Source organism: Chiloscyllium plagiosum, chromosome 30, assembly GCF_004010195.1.
Source record: "Chiloscyllium plagiosum isolate BGI_BamShark_2017 chromosome 30, ASM401019v2, whole genome shotgun sequence".
Taxonomy (NCBI): Eukaryota; Metazoa; Chordata; class Chondrichthyes; order Orectolobiformes; family Hemiscylliidae; genus Chiloscyllium; species Chiloscyllium plagiosum.
The window spans coordinates 43,193,724-43,211,575 of NC_057739.1; the positions used below are offsets into that span (position 1 = coordinate 43,193,724).

The following is a 17,852-nucleotide window of genomic DNA, read 5'->3' on the forward strand; positions in this document are numbered from 1 at the left end:
TGAAATCTTCCTCTTCCCCTTCTGAGTGATTGGAGGTACAAAGCAAGATTGTATTTCCTGAGAAAGTTGTGTCTGCAAGACTCCATTTAAGGTTCCAAGCAATACAGCCACCACGTTAAGTGAGTGGGGAGCAGTCCAGTAGTCGGAGTGTAATATAGGAGAATTTGAAGTAATTGTTTTAAAAAAATGTTTTTTAAAAAAAAGCAGGGTATTACCTAAATAGAAAATGACTGTGGTACTCCAAGATGTAGGGCTTGAGTCACAAAAAGTTAATACGCAGGTACAGCTAATGATCAAGTCATCCAATAGAATGCTAATCATTATGAGAGGAATTGAACAAAAAGGCAACAGGGCACTGGTGAGACTATATCTTGAATAATGTGTTCAGCTTTGGTCTCCTCACTTAGGGTCGAGAGTGTGGTGCTGGAAAAGCAGGTCAGGCAGCACCCGAGGAGCAGGAAAATCGATCTTTCGAGCATAAACCAACATCGATTCTCTTGCTCCTCAGACGCTGCGTGACCTGCTGTGTTTTTCTAGCACCACACTCTCGACTCTGATCTCCAGCATCTACCGTCCTCACTTTCTCCTCATTTAGGGAAGAACGTAAATGTGTTGGAGGAGGTGTTCAGAGGACGTTTACTTGATTGATACCTGCAATGACATAGGAGGGAAGGTTGGACAGTCTGGGCTTGTTTTCACTGGAATTTGAGTATTGGTTCGAGGGATATAAACAAAATCCTGAATGGGCATGACAATCTAGACTTAGAAATAGTGTTTGCTTTTGTGAGTTAATTAAGAATTAGAGTTTTTTTTTAAATTGGTGTCACCCTTTTAGGACAGAGATGAGGAATCTTTTCTCAGAGGATTGAGAGAGACTTGGAACACTGCATCAGAGGATCATTGCATATTGTTAATGTGGATTCCTTTGACTAATGAGAATATAAGGTAATCAAAGGTAGACAGGAATGTGGAACTTGGAACACAGATCAATCAGCCATGATCTTATTGAATAGAGCAAGCTTGAGAGGCTGAAAGGCCAACTTCTGTTCCCAATTCATAGTCCAGTCTTTTCAGTAACTTAGCTTCATTTCGATTTCTGAATGATTTGATATAGTTTTACACTGCAAGCCTCTTAATCCTTGATTCAGTTTGCAGTATTTGTTAGCTTTTAAATAAGAATTTAATCAGGGTGCAACTCCAAATGTGCTTCATGATTGGATTTTATAGTAGCAAATAGAATCTTACTGTAAAATGACAACTTGTTGCCTATTTGCCCCCACCTACAGCAAGTACTTGTTGCAGAGTTGGAGATTGAGTGAACAGATATGAACTTGCACAGTGCTACAGATATTGACCTCCTTATCAATTCATATCACAGTGAAATAACAGAAAAATGTGTTGGGGCCAGTAGACCAACCATCATAGGTTATATTTACTGTCAACATGTAGGTGACTTGATAAGGACCACGAGAATTGGACCGAACATAGCACTGTTATCAAAGTGGAAGAGTTTCTGGAGGACATGTGACTGTACAGTCATGGATCTGCTGTCCAAACAGCCTGCACTTCATCGACACAAGAAAATAAAAAAGATGAGCTTTGCAGTGAAAGGCAACTGAAGCCTCTGAAGACTGATATAAATTTAGAATTGATTAAATCAATGTTATGAAAGCATTTACTCTGTATATTTAAACTCCGACAAATGCTCAGGCCATTGTATCAAAATTAATTCTGCCTTCATTACAGAAAGGGTGAGCCGTAGCACAGAAGAAACCCATAGTAAGATGCAACTACCATAACATGCTCACTAGTCTTCAATATGGCCATGCTTCAGGATAGATGATCCTCCAGATCAATCTAAGACTCAAAATTACAAGCCATAAGCTGTAGTGCTGTAACCTCTCTCCTGCAGAGGATATAGTAGGCAAAACGTAATCCCAAAGGTGATCTTGGTTACTTGGTCAGTGTTAATATCACTCTTTAGTTCTGTTGTAGGGATGAGAAAATACCAAGTTATCCAAGTAGGCAAATAAAACAATAGGAATACAATAAGGAGCAGGAATAGACTGCACAGAAATCTGAGACGCCAAGAAACACAAGACAAGGGGAAATTGTATCTGCAGAAATGTTACATTGTTCAAGGAATGAAGCCAGCAATACAAAAAGACAAATCCTTTTTAGCCTAACAAACAACTAAATTAACTTAATTTTGAAACAGTTACATTCCAAAATGCTCGACAGCCAGAACTGGCAGAACAATAATCCAGCTTCAAATAAATTACTCACTTAGTAATGTTGAAAATAAGCTCAAGGAAAACCTTTGTCCTATGGCTCAATGTTCAACTTTCCTCAGTGGTCCTTAAAATTCACAGATATACATAAATAAAACAAAAAGGGAGTCTGGTTTAGCTATTTAAGGAAGAGAGAGAAGCTGCACAGGTCATTCCAAAGTGCTTTACAGCCAAAGTGCTGGCAAGCTTCTACAAAAGAAACTTGGAACTCAGTTCAATATTAAGAGTTTAAATAAAGATTCACCACTGAACAAAACAAAGTTTGGCACACATTGTACAATCGATGTGGAGATGAGAGAGAGAGTACGGAAAAGACACATTAGAATATGGTTCAAGAAATGATGGACTTCAGCCATGCAGATAGATTGGAGATGCTGGTGTCCCCCTACTTATAAAAAAAATTGAGAGGTTTGATAGGCGTTCAAAATCACGAGAGGTCCAGACAGAGACAGAAAAACTAGTTTGATCATCAAGAATCAGAGAAGACTGGTGTCAACTGACTGGCAAAACTTAACTGTGACATTAGGAAAGATGTGTTAATGCATTAAGTGGTGAGGATCTGGAATGCACAGTCTTGACACTGTGGTGCAGTGTGGCACATTGAGATTCAATTGTGAATTTCAAAACTGAACTGAAAAAACATCTAAAAAAAGAAAATTTGCAGTGCTACAGGGAAAGGATGGGGGAGTAGAATTCAGTGGCTCCTGCAGAAAGCTGGGGTGGACATGACAGTCTGAATGTCCTCTTGCTGCACTGTAGCCATTCCATGAAATACCAAAAGCCCTACCTCTCACATTCAAAGCTCTGCTTCAGAAATTGTCCAAGCCTCCTCCCTTACCTGAAAAGATGCAGCATTGCTACCAAAGCCCTGTTCTCAGAAATTCTGTCTTTATGTTCCTCAGTTCAAATCCTTCTTCAACTTCAAAAGCTTTCCAAAAACAGAGGTCATTGTTGATCACTTTCCCAAACCAGTCTATGTGAAGTGCCATGGGATATTTGACCATGATACAGACACCGTATAATAATTTGCATCAAACTTAATGCATCTATTCAATGTCAAAAATGGATTGGGGGTCTGCTTGCTTAGTTGGCTGAACAGCCAGTTTGCAACGCAGTGTGATGCCAACAGCATGAGTTCGATTCCTACACCAGTTGAGTATACTGTTGGTAGAACCGTCGCTGATTCTTCAGCGTATTTGTTTTATTCTTTTATCAATTTTAGTTTTGAGCTGCGAACTGAGAATTGTGAGCTAAAGTTGACTTTGGGACTGTTGCAACAGCTTGTGTTCAAAGGAAAACAGACCAAACAAGCTTTTGTTTTGTTCAAGAGGCCCAGCCAGGAAGTTAATTGCAGGTTGGCTCCTGATCAAAAGTTTCTGGAGACACTTTGTCACTGGGGAAGAGCATTACGTTTAAACAGATCGCAGATGAGGTCAGTACCTGGGAACGGGTTCCAGCAAGTCTGGAGAAAACCTTATATTCAAGCAGATGGCAGATGTTGAATGGTAACAGAGACCTTGTGGAGGAGATGATCAGTTGTCAGGAAGTGGTCAGAGTTCGAATCGGGTTTTGAACTAGTGTCTTCTATGAAAAAGGGATCTGTCTGTTGATGCTACAGGGTTAAAATTTGAAAGCTCTTCACCTAACCTCGCTTCTCAGCTCCTGGAAGTTCAGGGAACAGAAATTCAAGTTATAAGTATTACTGCCGTTTTCTGAGTAAACCAATGGACAACTTCAGAAAAATCAACTAAGAAACCATCATTTAACGCTGTGAAATTGCGCATCAAGAAAACCACTTACATAATCCGGCCAGTTTTGTTATTTTCTTCTATTTATCTCTTAGCTGTATTTAGGAGACAGTGAGGAGTGCAAATGCTGGAGATCAGAGTCAAAAAGTGTGGAACTGGAAAAGCACAGCAGGTCAGGCAGCAACCAAGGAGCAGGAGAGTCGACATTCTGGGCATAAGGCCTTCATCAGGAAGGGCCCGAAACTTTGAGACCCCTGATCCTCGGATGCTGCTTGACTTGCTGTGTTTGTTCAGCACCACACTTTTCGACTCTTAACTGTGTTTGCCTGTCTTTTGTGTAAATGAGGCAGAAAACAAAGGGTTTTGGATTTCTCGCATAGACAAATTAATTATTTTGTTTAATTTTGCTCTACTAAAGTTACTATTGTTAATAAATTGCTAAATGTTTTAATTAAGATACAAACTGGTGAATGGAAATAATTATTTGCAGAATCTGGGATTGGTTATTTAAAAATCTGTTTAGAAACCACTGGGGTCAATTTTGAGAGTCTTGAAGGTTTTAATTTCACTTTGCTGCAAGTTGAAATTCTGATTTGGTTCAGCTGTCTGCTTCTGTGTTGTAACACCATGCAGGGCTCTCCTTCCTCTCACCTGAGTTGTGGTGATCCTCAGGTCAAACCACCATCAGTTGTCTTTCTTTAATGAGAGAACAGCCCGATGGTCCAGTAGGACTATAACAACTTTACCTATGTTAAAAATACTACACCTAATAGTAATGATGTCCACTGCCATTTTAATCAAACACACTGGAACGAAAAAAGATAACACTTTATTTGGTCATGTGAAAAAAGCATCAGCTGCTTTATTTAAATAAACCAGATCCTTTCATATGGAAAGAGCTATTACAAATCACATATTTGAAAGGATAAACAATAGGTACTGAACTGTAAACCAGAGGCCAGCACACACTCAAACAGTTCAAGCCTCATTAATAAATAACTCCTCAGTGTACACAACATATCCACTGTCTGTCCTTTCAAATATCAAATCTACACGAAAAAAACAAGAATAGATAAGGCCAAAAGACTAAGATGCACGTTTCTGGTTATAAACAAACAAAATGTTCCATGTAAATGTCTATCAAGCAATCTTTTCAGAGCTTCTAACTCTTATTGGAATAGAAGTCGAACTTTATAAAAAAAATATAAAAGGATATAGAGCTGGGGACCAGAACATTCGTAAGATATATAACACATCAGGGAAGTGTAGAGAATGTAAAAATGTCTCTGCTTCCCATCCTATAGCAGGTTTTGATATGAATTTGATTAATCTAGTCATAAACATAAAAAAAATCAACTATAATACACTTCTCCCTTTCTGGCTGAACAAGCTTTTCTGAAAACAAAATAAAAAAAATCATTGAACTGACAAAGGTAATATGTTCAGCACCACAACAGGGGCATACACATTATGACAATGTTGAAAGTGAACCTGCATCAATTAAAATCATGCTGAATATCTGCACTGCACAGGATGCAACAGTAACACACAAGGTAATTGAGGGAGATCTTTTCCTCCCATTGTGGAAACCCTCCTCTGAAAATATCCATGGATTGTTTTGTTTCACAGCAGTATAATTACCGCACTGTCACTGCCTGGAAATAACTCTTGTTAATTGAGCCACTGTACATTATAAAATCAAAACAATTAAAAACTTTAACTACATAATGCTGTACAATATTTAAGTCATTCACTTGACAGCAAAGAACTAAATCAGACACTTTGCAAGGGTTAGTTTAGGAAGGTACAAGCCAACAGATTTCTGAAAACGTGCACATGTCTTTTGGCCCCACCATTACACAGAGTTGTCAGACAATATATAAATAATTGATCACTGTGAAACATACCCTTTTTGCTGGCATATTTCTGCACATCAGTACATATTAAATAATGTAGTGTTCAGAAGAGACCATTGATTCAGAGGAAGAACTCTTCAGTGGGACAGTTTCACTGATTACACGAGCACTCCGAGCAATGCATTAGGGGATATCTATTTTGTAGCAAAACCATTGCCCTTTATAGGGAAAGTTTTTTTTAAAATGTGAAAGGAATCTGTTTTCTTTTATTTAGTCTGCTCGCCATGTTGAATCTGAGGTGAATTATTCCTGCTTAAACAAAAAGCGAGGAGCAAGCCACAGGTTCCCTATCTACAATAATGTCAGACAGTAGCACAAAACAGTTGGGGACTGGCAGCTGTATTGTGGGCTATGGGAGATGAACATCACCCACTTGTTGGCTAGACTGCGACACAACACACACACACACACGCACACAGTGGTGCTTAGGGTTTCAGTGGCAGAAGCTCAGAGACAGAGTCTCAAGCAGAGCATCACAGATCTGTTCATTAGTACTGTAAAAGAAAATAAATCCGTGCGAAATCCTTAAAGTTGTGGAAAAAGCCCAATTAAAATGGGTTACAATGCCAACAGCACACAACTAAAAGAAAACAGACGACCAACTGGATGGCCAAGGATCCAAGTTCCAGAGCTGCTTGCCACTTCACTCCTTGGGAATGCACCTCAGTCGACACATCACTCTCTCTCTTAGGAGGAAGGGAGCAAAAGAAATCAAATATAACACAAGTGTCTGCACTCAGGTTACAAGTGCTTCTTGTGCCAATTGAGCAAAAAGCTTTACCAGAATTGTCATGGAGGGCTTTACAATTTCAGATCACTATGAGCCATGAGCAAGTTTGCTTTCCCCATTTAAAACCTGCAATTCAAACAAACCGTTTTGCCAGAACACAGATGACACCATGTCTACCCGAGCTCTCAGTTAAGCTGCACAGGGAAAGAGCACCATTGCTACTTTCTGAAGCTACAATAAAAATCATGGTGAAGACAACCTCATTTCACAGGCGGGGGCTGTGTCTCTCAACTAAAACACCAGAATCTTTAGGGAGAATCAACAGGCTGATTAACAATGACCTGCAGATGAGTGATCAATAGGCTAGCTTTCGACAAGAGGAGCCCAGGTGACCAGCTCAGGCTCTTGCTGACTCCTCAACCCAATTGAAAATTACTTTTTTCTTTGATGTTCTTGCAAAGTCAATTTCAAAGTAAATACTAAAGTCAATATTCTTAAGAAGCTGACGAACTTGCCAAATTTATAATCTATTGTAAGATCCTGGTCCTTCTAGTTACCCAAGTACTGGTTAATTTTGCCACAATTAATTTCAGCATTTCACAAACATGGTGGGAAAAGATATTAAATTTTAGAGTCACAAAAAAACATCTACAAGAACAGATTAGAGTTAGAATGGCACTGAATGGGGGTTCTGTAAAAATAGGGGAAGACACAAGCAACTCCATTTCTCCTCTCCCACCTGAGAAAAACAAGCTCAATGTGAAAATTATAATCGTTTTAAAGGAAGTCTTGTCAATTGGGCTCACAAACTGATAGATTTACAAAGTTATTCACCCTTTTGTTTGGGCTCTTACCAACCACATGATTCACTGTCTCCTATCTGACCATCTTCCCTTTTCTCTAATTACACATCATCTGTCGCAGGTACTTAAATGACCTTCAGCGACACAGCTTTGTACAATGTTGATCGACACTATATGGAATCCGATGCAGCCAGCATTAGAAGACATTAAGTTTAGACAATCATTAAAATGTTAAATTGGACTTTCCTCATTAGTGCTTGAGGACTAATCATGTTAAAGGAATTACTTTAGTGACAGTCCTGATTAAGTCCTGCAATTTTACTTTCCAAATTTAATAACTATAATCAAATATATAAAAATTATAATTTGATACAACACCAAAGAAAAAGTGAATTGGTAGCTTCCATTTCAGTTAAAATGTTAACTGTTCTGCCAACCTCTGTCACACATTCCATCTGCATTGACAACTTGGACATAACCTGTGTCACACTTGAAAACAAAGGACGCAATTCAGTATAGAGAATGTCTGCAGTTTTGAACTGTTGTTGCAGAGTTCAGCGTGGCGCTATATTTAGTTATATGCATCAGAAAATCTTGGGATGGCCTATTCATAACAGCTAGAAGTTCAGCTGAGACACAAACATGAATTTACAGCAGTACTCTGAACCGTTTGGTGGCAGCAAGTTACTGGAACAGCCCCGACCAGAGGCAGGAGCCCAGGTGAAACGTAGCGCACAAATCACATTCAATAGTACAATGTAGTGCTAACTCCAACCCAGCAACAGTGTCAAATAGACCAGTTTGTACCAGTTTGGTGGTGGCAAGTAAGCTGAATTAATTCCTCCCACTAAGTTTGATTTTTACAATAGAGGGCAAATGTCAACACAGATCACTTAGCAGAATACCACTGTGGAACTTCAATCCTTGGATTCTAAATTTCATGACATGGGATTCAGTTGCTTGCAGACAAATGGAGGACAAAATTCATGTTGGATGTGCGCTAGAGAACAATGTACAGTGGAGTGTAAAAATCTAAATACCAAAGATAAGGAAAGTTTACCCTTAACAGGACTATCTGCAGTAGTCCATTAATACTGATGTTAAAGTTGCCAAGTTATTGCAGGAGCCCAGAACTACATATGCACATTTATTTACTGTATTTATCCACATGCATTATACAGGTCATGACTGAAAGCATGGTACTACCTTTTGTAAATGAGTATCTATTCCTTATTTGGTGTCATGCTTCTTCAGGAAAGGATTCTTGATTTGCAAAGTCTCTCTTCTCAAAGTAGTCACATGAACCTCTGTGCTGGATTAGAACCATTTATATTTTACACTTTAAGAAAATACGTGTTAACGGCCAACTTAAAATGGTTCAACTGTCTATTTTGGATATACAGTCAATGACTCCATAACCCATTCTTAATTGTTTTAGGGCAAAGTGTATAGCATGAAGTGGTTCACACAGTCAACAAACTCTCAGGATAGAATTAATCCGTTTATCAAAATTGCAGGCAAGCGAATTTGGGAGTCAATTTCAAAATAAAAAAGTGAATTATTATTATTGATATTTTTGTTGCTGCAGCATCTCAATGGTGCACACATGTGCAAATGAATAGCAAAAGACTACGCAATGAAGTAATCTCACAGCCACCATTCTGTCAAGTGTAAAACGTCTGCTGTGATTGTAATTTAATACTGTTAAATATTGTGCTGTACTGTTGAACATGTACAAAATGTGATGCTTTCAAAACCTGCTACTGTAGAAGTTTAACTTGTCAGTAACGAACAAGCTGAAACAACTTATCCTGAACAGCCTTACTTCTCATACAGTGTGCCCAAAACAAATATAAGTGGATTATTGAGTGACAACCTACAGCTGTGTTCACCTGCATGAATGTCATAGAAATATATTACATATGCCACCATATTTCTGATTTTTGTCCCCCATTCATAAAGTAACTGGTCACTTAAAGTTAGGTAATGCATCAGGTTTTGATGCAGTGACATCAGGCACACCACACTGTATAGGAAAGGAAAACATGGCAACATGCCAACAGTCAGAACTCGAATACATTGCTCTGTATAGCCAGACTACACCACTTCAAAAGGATGCTCTCTTGCCTTAGTGGGGTGGAAATCCTGAATTCAACTGTGTAAGAGTTATTCTCCAATGAGTAGTACAAAAACCTCCAAGAGTTCACATTACCTTGCACTGGTATCCGTTTAACTCTCTGCTTTGTCAAGACTGAGCAGCAAATGAAACATCAAACCTTTTTTTAAAAAAATGAAGTCTTAGCATTCCAGAAGTCCCAAGTCCATTCTGATTTTTATATATAGATATATATCATTTTTTTTTAAACTGCAGGGGATCATTATGCTTCCCCCATCTTCCACTTTAATGTCATGGTACTCGACTGGTCCAATTCAAACAGCTCTCTCCTGTGTCACAGCCTCACTGGCTGGGTCCTGAATATTCGGCACATTTAAGCTTGGGCTCTCTTCTCCACGATCAGCAATAGTGGTGCCTGGTTCTATTTTCTGGCCAAGGTTAGCGAGCTTTCCCTGCTGATGCTGCTCAAAGAACTTCTGGGTTAACTGCAGCACTTCAGCCCTCTGTTTAGCCTTCAAAAATAAATTTAGGAGGCTTTTAGAATACTACTATAAAAATGCCCAGCTCACAAATGACAAAAGATGCGGATTTGAACTGTTCTTTTTTGGAATCGTGCACTCTTCAATTTGACCATTTTATACAACGTCAGATGATATTTGTCAAGTTTACAGTCAGTTAAAAGGCAAAAATTGAACATGTGAGATTTCAGATTTCTGCCTGCAAGTGAGAACAATCCTGTGGGGGGGGGAACACTATTTTGTTTTAGTTTGGTTTAACAGGACGTTGATGAGACCACTTTTGGAATACTCCCTAGTTCAGGCTGCCCTGCTACAGGAAGGATATTTTTAAACTGCAGAGGGTGCAGAAAAACATTTACAAGGATGTTGCTGGGAATGGAGTTATAAAAATAGATTGGATAAGCTGGAACTGTTTTCACTGGAGCATAAGAGGTAGAGGGGTGACCTTACAGAGGTCTATTAAATCATAAAGGCATAAATAAGGTGAATAGCAAAGGCCTGTTCCCCAGGGTAGGTAGGGGAGTTGAAAACTAGAAAGTATAATTTTAAGGTGAGAGGAGAAACATTTAAAAGGTCCTGAGGGGCAGGTTTTTCACACAGGTGGTTTGTGTGTGGAATGAACTGCCAAAGGAAGTGGTAGATGCAGGTGCAGTTGCAAAATGTAAGACATTTGGACAGGTACATGAGTAGGAGAGGTTTAGAGGGATATGGGGAGAAAGTGAGGTCTGCAGATGCTGGAGATCAAAGTTGAAACTTTATTGCTGTAACAGCACAGCAGGTCAGGCAGCATCCAGGGAACAGGAGATTTGACGTTTCGGGCACAGGAAGGGCCTGTGCCCGAAACGTCGAATCTCCTGTTTCCTGGATGCTGCCTGACCTGCTGTGCTGTTCCAGCAATAAAGTTTCAACTTAGAGGGATATGGGCCAAGTTCAGGCAAATGGGACTAGTTTAGTTTGGGAAACTCGGTCAGCATGGACAAATTGGACCGAAGGGTCTGTTTCCATGTATACGACTATCTACAACATAAAGGAATATGATTTAGAGATGCCGCTCTTGGAATGGGGTGTACAAAGTTAAAAATCTCACAGCACCAGGTTATAGTGCAACAGGTTTATTTGGAAGCACTAGCTTTCAAAGCGCTGCTCCTTCATCAGGTAGTTGCGGAGTATAAGATTATAAAACACAGAATTTATAGTAGAAGTTTAGTGTGATGTAATTGAAATTATATGTTGAAAAAGACCTGGATTGTTTGTTAAGTCTCTCATCTTTTAGAATGAACATGTTGGTTTCAGTTCTTTCATATGTAAATCACAGAACGTTTTTAAAGTTACATTCTCAAGTGAACTTTAACAATTGGTGTCATGTAGGCCCAGATAATGCATTGAAGGTGTGAGGCTGTCTGTGCCACAATGTTCAGACTGACTCTAATCTAAAAAAGGAATTTACAGAACTTTACATGGATTCATGTAGTTTTTTGAGCAAAATAAAATGTAGTTCTGTAAGTACAAATTCAGCCCACAAACCTGTATATATGTGTGTACACGTGGGTGGGGTGTTTGCGCGCACACGCGTGCGGGGGAGGGGGGGGGGCAGCGGCCTGAGGGATGGGACATTGGTGAGACCGAGCAGAGACTACAGCAACAGATGAATGGGAACCACACAACAATCACCAGACAGGAGTGTTCCCTCCCAGTCGGAGAACTCTTCAGCGGACCGGGATATTTGGCCTCAGTCCTTCGGGTGACCTTCCTCCAAGGCGGACTTCAGGACAGGCAACAATGAAAGGTGGCTGAGCAGAGACTGATAGCCAAGTTCAGTACCCATGGGGATGGCCTCAGCCAGGACCTTGGGTTCATGTCATACTACAGGTGACCCCACCACACTAAACACTCACATGTGCACTCACAGACACACATACAGACACTCCTACAGACCCATATACTCATACAGACTCTCTCTCATACACAAGCTCTCTTTCATACGGGCACACATACATTCCCACACTCACTTTACACACGCACCCTCTCACAGACTTATACCCCTTTACAGTCTCTCACACATACACACTCACAAGCAACTGACACCCAACAGACACACACACACACACAAATACAGGTTTGTGGGCTGAATTTGTACTTGCAGAATTACATTTTATTTTTATTTTGCTCAAGAACTGCATGAATCCATGTAAGATTCTGTAAATTCCTTTTTTAGATTAGAATCAGTCTGAACATTGGGGCACAGACAGCCTCACACAGGGCACCTCACACTTTCAATGCATTATTTGGGCCTACATGACACCAATTGTTAAAGTTCACTTGAGAATGTAAGTTTAAAAAATTTCTGCGATTTACATATGAAAGAACTGAAACCAACATGTTCATTCTAAAAGATGAGAGACTTAACAAACAATCCAGGTCTTTTTCAACATATAATTTCAATTACATCACACTGTAAACGTTTGCTATAAATTCTGTGTTTTATAATCTTATACTCCGCAACCACCTGATGAAGGAACAGCGCTCTGAAATGTAGTGCTTCCAAATAAACCTGTTGGACTATAACCTGGCGTTGTGTGATTTTTAACTTAATAAAGAATATATTACTTTTTCCCCCTCCCTAGCGCTCAATGCATTGTACACCTCGTTCCAATTTTAACTCAGGTTACTTTGTAAATTGAGGTTTAAGCTAAACATCCGTGCATTACGAAGAATCTAACTTCAGAGCTGTCATTAATGACATCCATATGTTCTACATACAGCAGTATTCAGGTCACACACTTTGCTGCAGCCGCTGTGGCATGCAGACATATGCCCACTGAGAAATTTAAGGTGGGACGGGGAGAAAAAAGGGTGTTGGTATCTCTGCAATATTTACATTTGCTCACCTTGAGATCCTCTTCTCCCCCCCTTTCAGAGTTGCAAGTTCGCATTGTGGCTGCTGGATTCTCTCGACTGGAGCTGTGCATTCGAGGTGGTCGTACTGCAATGGGAGGTGCAATGGGGCCCTTGTTCATCTGTATCACGGGGCGCTGAATGGGAGTAGGGTAGGTTCCAACATTGGGCGGCCTCATGTGCATGATCATGTTGCCCTGCGGTGGGGGTGGCATCTGAGAAACATGAAGTGGGTGATAGTAGGAAAAGAAATTTATAGGCTTTTCAAGAGTGGAAAGTTCATAAGACTCGGTTTTATATTTCTAGAAATTAAATTGTGCCTGCTGTTCACAAACAAATTATGTCAATTGTATTGCTGATATAAATTTGACTGATTGTATCCGTCCAGATGGCCTGTCAACTTCAATCAAGAATACCATGTGGCTCACTTTTACTCATGTGAGAACTTAGAAAGAAATGCTATTCACTTAGTCCAAACGTCTATTATTTCCCATTTCCCACATTCCTCCCACCCCAAAACATTTATGCATTTTCCATTGAGAAGTGTTATTATTGGATCTGCTTTCAATGTCCTTCTAAAAAAAAGTACATGCTTGGTCATGAAAATTGTAAAAAAAATCCTACTGTCACTTGGTTCTTTTGTCAATCACCTTCAATTCATGCCCTCTTGTTACCAGTCTTTCTTCTGATACACTCTTTCCAAACCCTGTATTATTCTGAACACCTTATTAAAACTTCCATAAATCTTCTATGCTCTCAAGAGAACATTCCCAGTTTCCATAATCTCCCTGACAATACTCTATACTAAATTTAATCTGCACGCTAACCAAGGTTCTGATGTTTTCCCCAGGGTGTGCTGACTTGCGATATGTCAAACTGCCTCCATTCAAAGAACTCTATCTTTTTGTGGAACCCTTTGATGTTTTCCCATATGAAACTATTCCCAAACCCCACCCATCCCAATTTTCTGGGTCAGATTCATTTTTGAACTTGCTAATAAATAATTGCTTGGTAACACAGAACATAATCATTAGTTTTGTTTTGTCTTGCCCTCATCAGGATTGGGATGTATGAAGAACCGAAACTTAGAAGAGGAAAACTAATTTATATGATGAAAGACAGCGCTGCTGGACTGGACCGTGGTGGGCATGGAAGGGTGGCAAGAGCTGCTAACTGACAATGTTAGCTGATCAAATACAGACCAATCAGGCAGACTGATGATGAGGGTGTTAAATTATGGTAAACCATCAATCAGAGTCTAATTTCTAAACAAAACAAAAACAATGAACTGTGGATGCTGAAAATCAGTAATGAAAACAGAAATTGCTGGATAAACTCAAGTCTAGTAGCACCTGTGGATAGAAGTCACTGGACTAGAAATATTAATTCTGCTTTCTCTCTACAGATATTGCCAGAGCCTAATTGTTGGTGCATAGATATCTTAACCACTTACTATCCCCCATCCTTTTCAATTCTTGTTAATTTAATCAACCTTTTTTGACATGTTATGACACAACTTCAAGGCAGGTGGGACTTGAACCCAAATCCTTTGACTCAAACGTAGGGACCTTACTACTGTCAAACGTCACTCCCTTTCAACTCTTACACTTAAACTAATTCTTCAACGTTGCCTTCCTATCCTTATTCATTAGATTCACTTCCCAGAATGACATTCAGCAGTAATAGAACTTAAAATCAAGCAATCAGCTCTTCCTGCACTAGAAGTTTTACTTTTACTGCAGTTTAGTTTTGTATAACTGAAACTACCCACTTTGTCACATAGGGTAATAAAAATAGGAGCGGTAGCTGGCCATTTAGCCCACCGAACATGCTCCACCATTCATTTTAATCTCAGATGGGCTGTAGAAGTTTGGTTATTGAGTATGTTCAAAGTGAGAGGTCAATTGATTTCTAGATATTAAACACATTATGGTTTGTCATTTTTATACTGTTTGTCATTTTTATAAATGACCTGGAAGAGGGGTTACAAGGTTGGGTGAGCAAGTTTATGGGAAATGGGATAATATGGTAAAATAAAGGTGAGGCAGAAGATCAGTTGAATGGTGGACTAGTATCTAGGAACTAAATAGCCAAGTCCTGTGTTCCAGCTCAACAATTTTATTCAGAATCCTCTAAATGTGATGCTCAAATCTTGTATTTTCACATTCAATTGAAACTAGCTATCGGGGGGTGCAATTACCAACCTGTTGGGGATAGTGCCCCTGGATGGCTCCTGGTATATTCAAGCCCATTGAGTTAGCAGCTGGTCCAGCTCCAGATGGTTTCCCATTTGGACTTGTGCAACTGGGTCTAAAGCAAGACACAATGTGAACAGGGAATTGTAACAAAATAGGCCTCATTTCGCATGTGGATGACAGTTCTGAGCCTTCGCCACTGATGTTAAACTCAAGCACTGTTTAATGAATCTCAAGTTTGCCAACCTTTTAATGATGGCATTTGCTCTTCACTTGGTCAGGTTTCACTACCTTTGGTTTTGTCAATTGGCCAACTGTTCTTTTCCCTTAATAATGCTAAGCTCATAGAGACAGCCTAGCTTTTCTACCTATGGATGCCAGCATTTGAAATAACCACCCTATGAATATTTGCCAGACCAAGAGTTTGAACAAATAAATATTATCATGTTGTAATATTATTCTTCATGTAAAGATGATTCATCACTCTGACTATCTTTAGCAAGGGTCCAGTACATTTTTCTTTTTTATCTCATAGATCTTAAGTTTACTGGAATTCCATAGGCAACCATAATTTGGCACTGGGTTTCAGTAATAGATCCTGACAAAATCTATTAAAATCACAATTCTGTTTTAAAAAGAAATCTGCATTACATTTAAAACGTCCCCTTCTCGATATCATTAGGAAGATTTGTACCTGAAGAGATTTGGGACAGGACCTCCAGACATCCCAGAGGAAACTTGTTTGTTGTCTGCAAATTGAAATGCTTTAAGATCCATTTGGGGAATCTAAAAAAAGAAATAAATTCATGACACTTTAAAATGGCACTAACTTTTATTCATGCCTACACACTCGTATTAATGCACTATTCTGTAACTTTGGTCATTCAAAATCATAAAAAAGTCACCATTTAGTCCATCAAACTTGCGTTCTACTACTTTTGCTGTTTACTTCTAACCTTTAAAATTTTTTTAAGAATTAATTTTCATTTCCTCAATCATAATGGCAAACTTGACTTCAACAGCCAATTAACAAAGCAAGAAAATGCTACAAAAGGCTATTCAGCTCAACTAATCAGTGTTGGTATTTACACACCAGGCCAGTAAGCAGTCCCAATCACTTTGATCAACACTGCTCTTTTATTCCTTCATTCTGTTTTTCTCTGGCACCTGTCCATTCTATTCAATACAAACCTAGTTTTTTGCCTCCATTTTTAACCCTGAAAGTGAATTGCACTGTCTCACAACCCTCAATGGAATGGAGTTTACCATGCCCTGGTTTTAAATCTCTTGCATTGAATTTTGCACTTATGACAACTCTGCTTTGGATCCCCTCCATCCACTGAAGGGGGGAGACTTGCTGTTGACACTATTTTTAAATGTTTTGCATCACCGCGCTTTCAATCTGCACTGCTGTAATGATAGAAGCCACAACCATTCTGTTTTTGTTCCAGTTTGTACTTTCTAATAGCAGGCAGCGCTTCATTGAATCCGGTTAGCTTGTTTCTGAAGACTTAAGCGTCAGCCTATCTTAATCTGCACTATTCTACAGTGCCTTCAACATAATACCAAGTTCCAAGGTTCTTCATAAAAGCATTACAAAACATGACTGACATGTTTAGAGTTTCGTAACAGCTTCTGATTCTCTGTTTTATATAGCATCCTGCAGCTTTTGTCATAAAACCTGTAAGTCAATTAGCTTTTCTTATTTGGTCAACTGGAAATGTTGCTCTTAGTGTCCTGTGAACCTATACCTCAAAGTCCCTCTGCTCTCAAATAGCACCAAGACCATTTCCATTCTGAACATAACTATTGTTATTTCTTAAAAACTGAAATGCATCAGCTCACATTCACTATCACTTCCCAGCCCACTTCATTTGGTCTTCTACAGAATTAACAAATATTTCTATTTTGGTATCATTTGCAAGCTTCTTCCAGGGTTCAAGTCAAATCATTAACATACAATCAATGCAGCACATTCTACACTGTAATAAAATTACTCATAAAAGGGTTGAAAGACAAGGAAACTTTGCTGCAATTCTATGGGACCTGGACTGGTTATGTACAAATTTGGTCTCTATGTACCTAAGGAAGGATATACCTACTTTAGAAAGGATGCAACAAGTTTCAGAATTTTAACTAGTGGGATGAGAAAACTGACCTATGAGGAGAAATTAAGCAGAAATGGGTCTTCACACTGATGTTCAGAAGCATGAGAGGTTATCCACTGAAACAATAAAATTTTGATCAAGCTTGGCAGGGGAGATGCTGAGAATTTAGGAGACGCAAAGTCCCAAGACAGAAATTACCATTTTCGACAGAGGCAAGCAGTAATTTCTTCATTCAGAAGTTACGAACCTTTGAACTTCTCTATCCCAGAGAGTTATATCCATGCTCAGTCAATCACAATAGGTGCAGGAGTAGGCCATTCTGCCCTTCGAGCCTGCACCACCATTCAATATGATCATGGCTGATCATCCTTAATCAGTATCCTCTTCCTGCCTTATCTCCATAACCCTTGATTCCACTCTCCTTGAGAGCTCTATCCAACTCTTTCTTAAATGAATCCAGAGACTGGACCTCCACTGCCCTCTGGGGCAGAGCATCCCACACAGCCACCACTCTCTGGGTGAACAAGTTTCT

At 39.4% G+C, this 17,852-nt stretch overlaps 1 protein-coding gene across 6 annotated transcripts in view; it reads right to left on the minus strand.

Moving 5' to 3' along the window:
• Positions 1-4,853: 4,853 nt before the first annotated feature.
• prrc2b (proline-rich coiled-coil 2B) overlaps positions 4,854-17,852 on the minus strand; it is an 84,555-nt gene continuing 71,556 nt past the window's right edge. For 5 of the 6 annotated variants that reach the window (XM_043720549.1, XM_043720546.1, XM_043720547.1 and 2 more), the window contains 4 exons: positions 15,907-15,998; positions 15,222-15,327; positions 13,011-13,232; positions 4,854-10,116 (listed from right to left, as the gene is read on the minus strand). In XM_043720549.1, coding sequence (XP_043576484.1) covers positions 9,919-10,116; positions 13,011-13,232; positions 15,222-15,327; positions 15,907-15,998 — 618 coding nt within the window. In that variant the 3' untranslated portion in view covers positions 4,854-9,918. Of the gene's footprint in view, positions 10,117-13,000; positions 13,233-15,221; positions 15,328-15,906; positions 15,999-17,852 lie in introns of all 6 variants that reach the window. The other variant, XM_043720551.1, reaches the window with a different exon arrangement.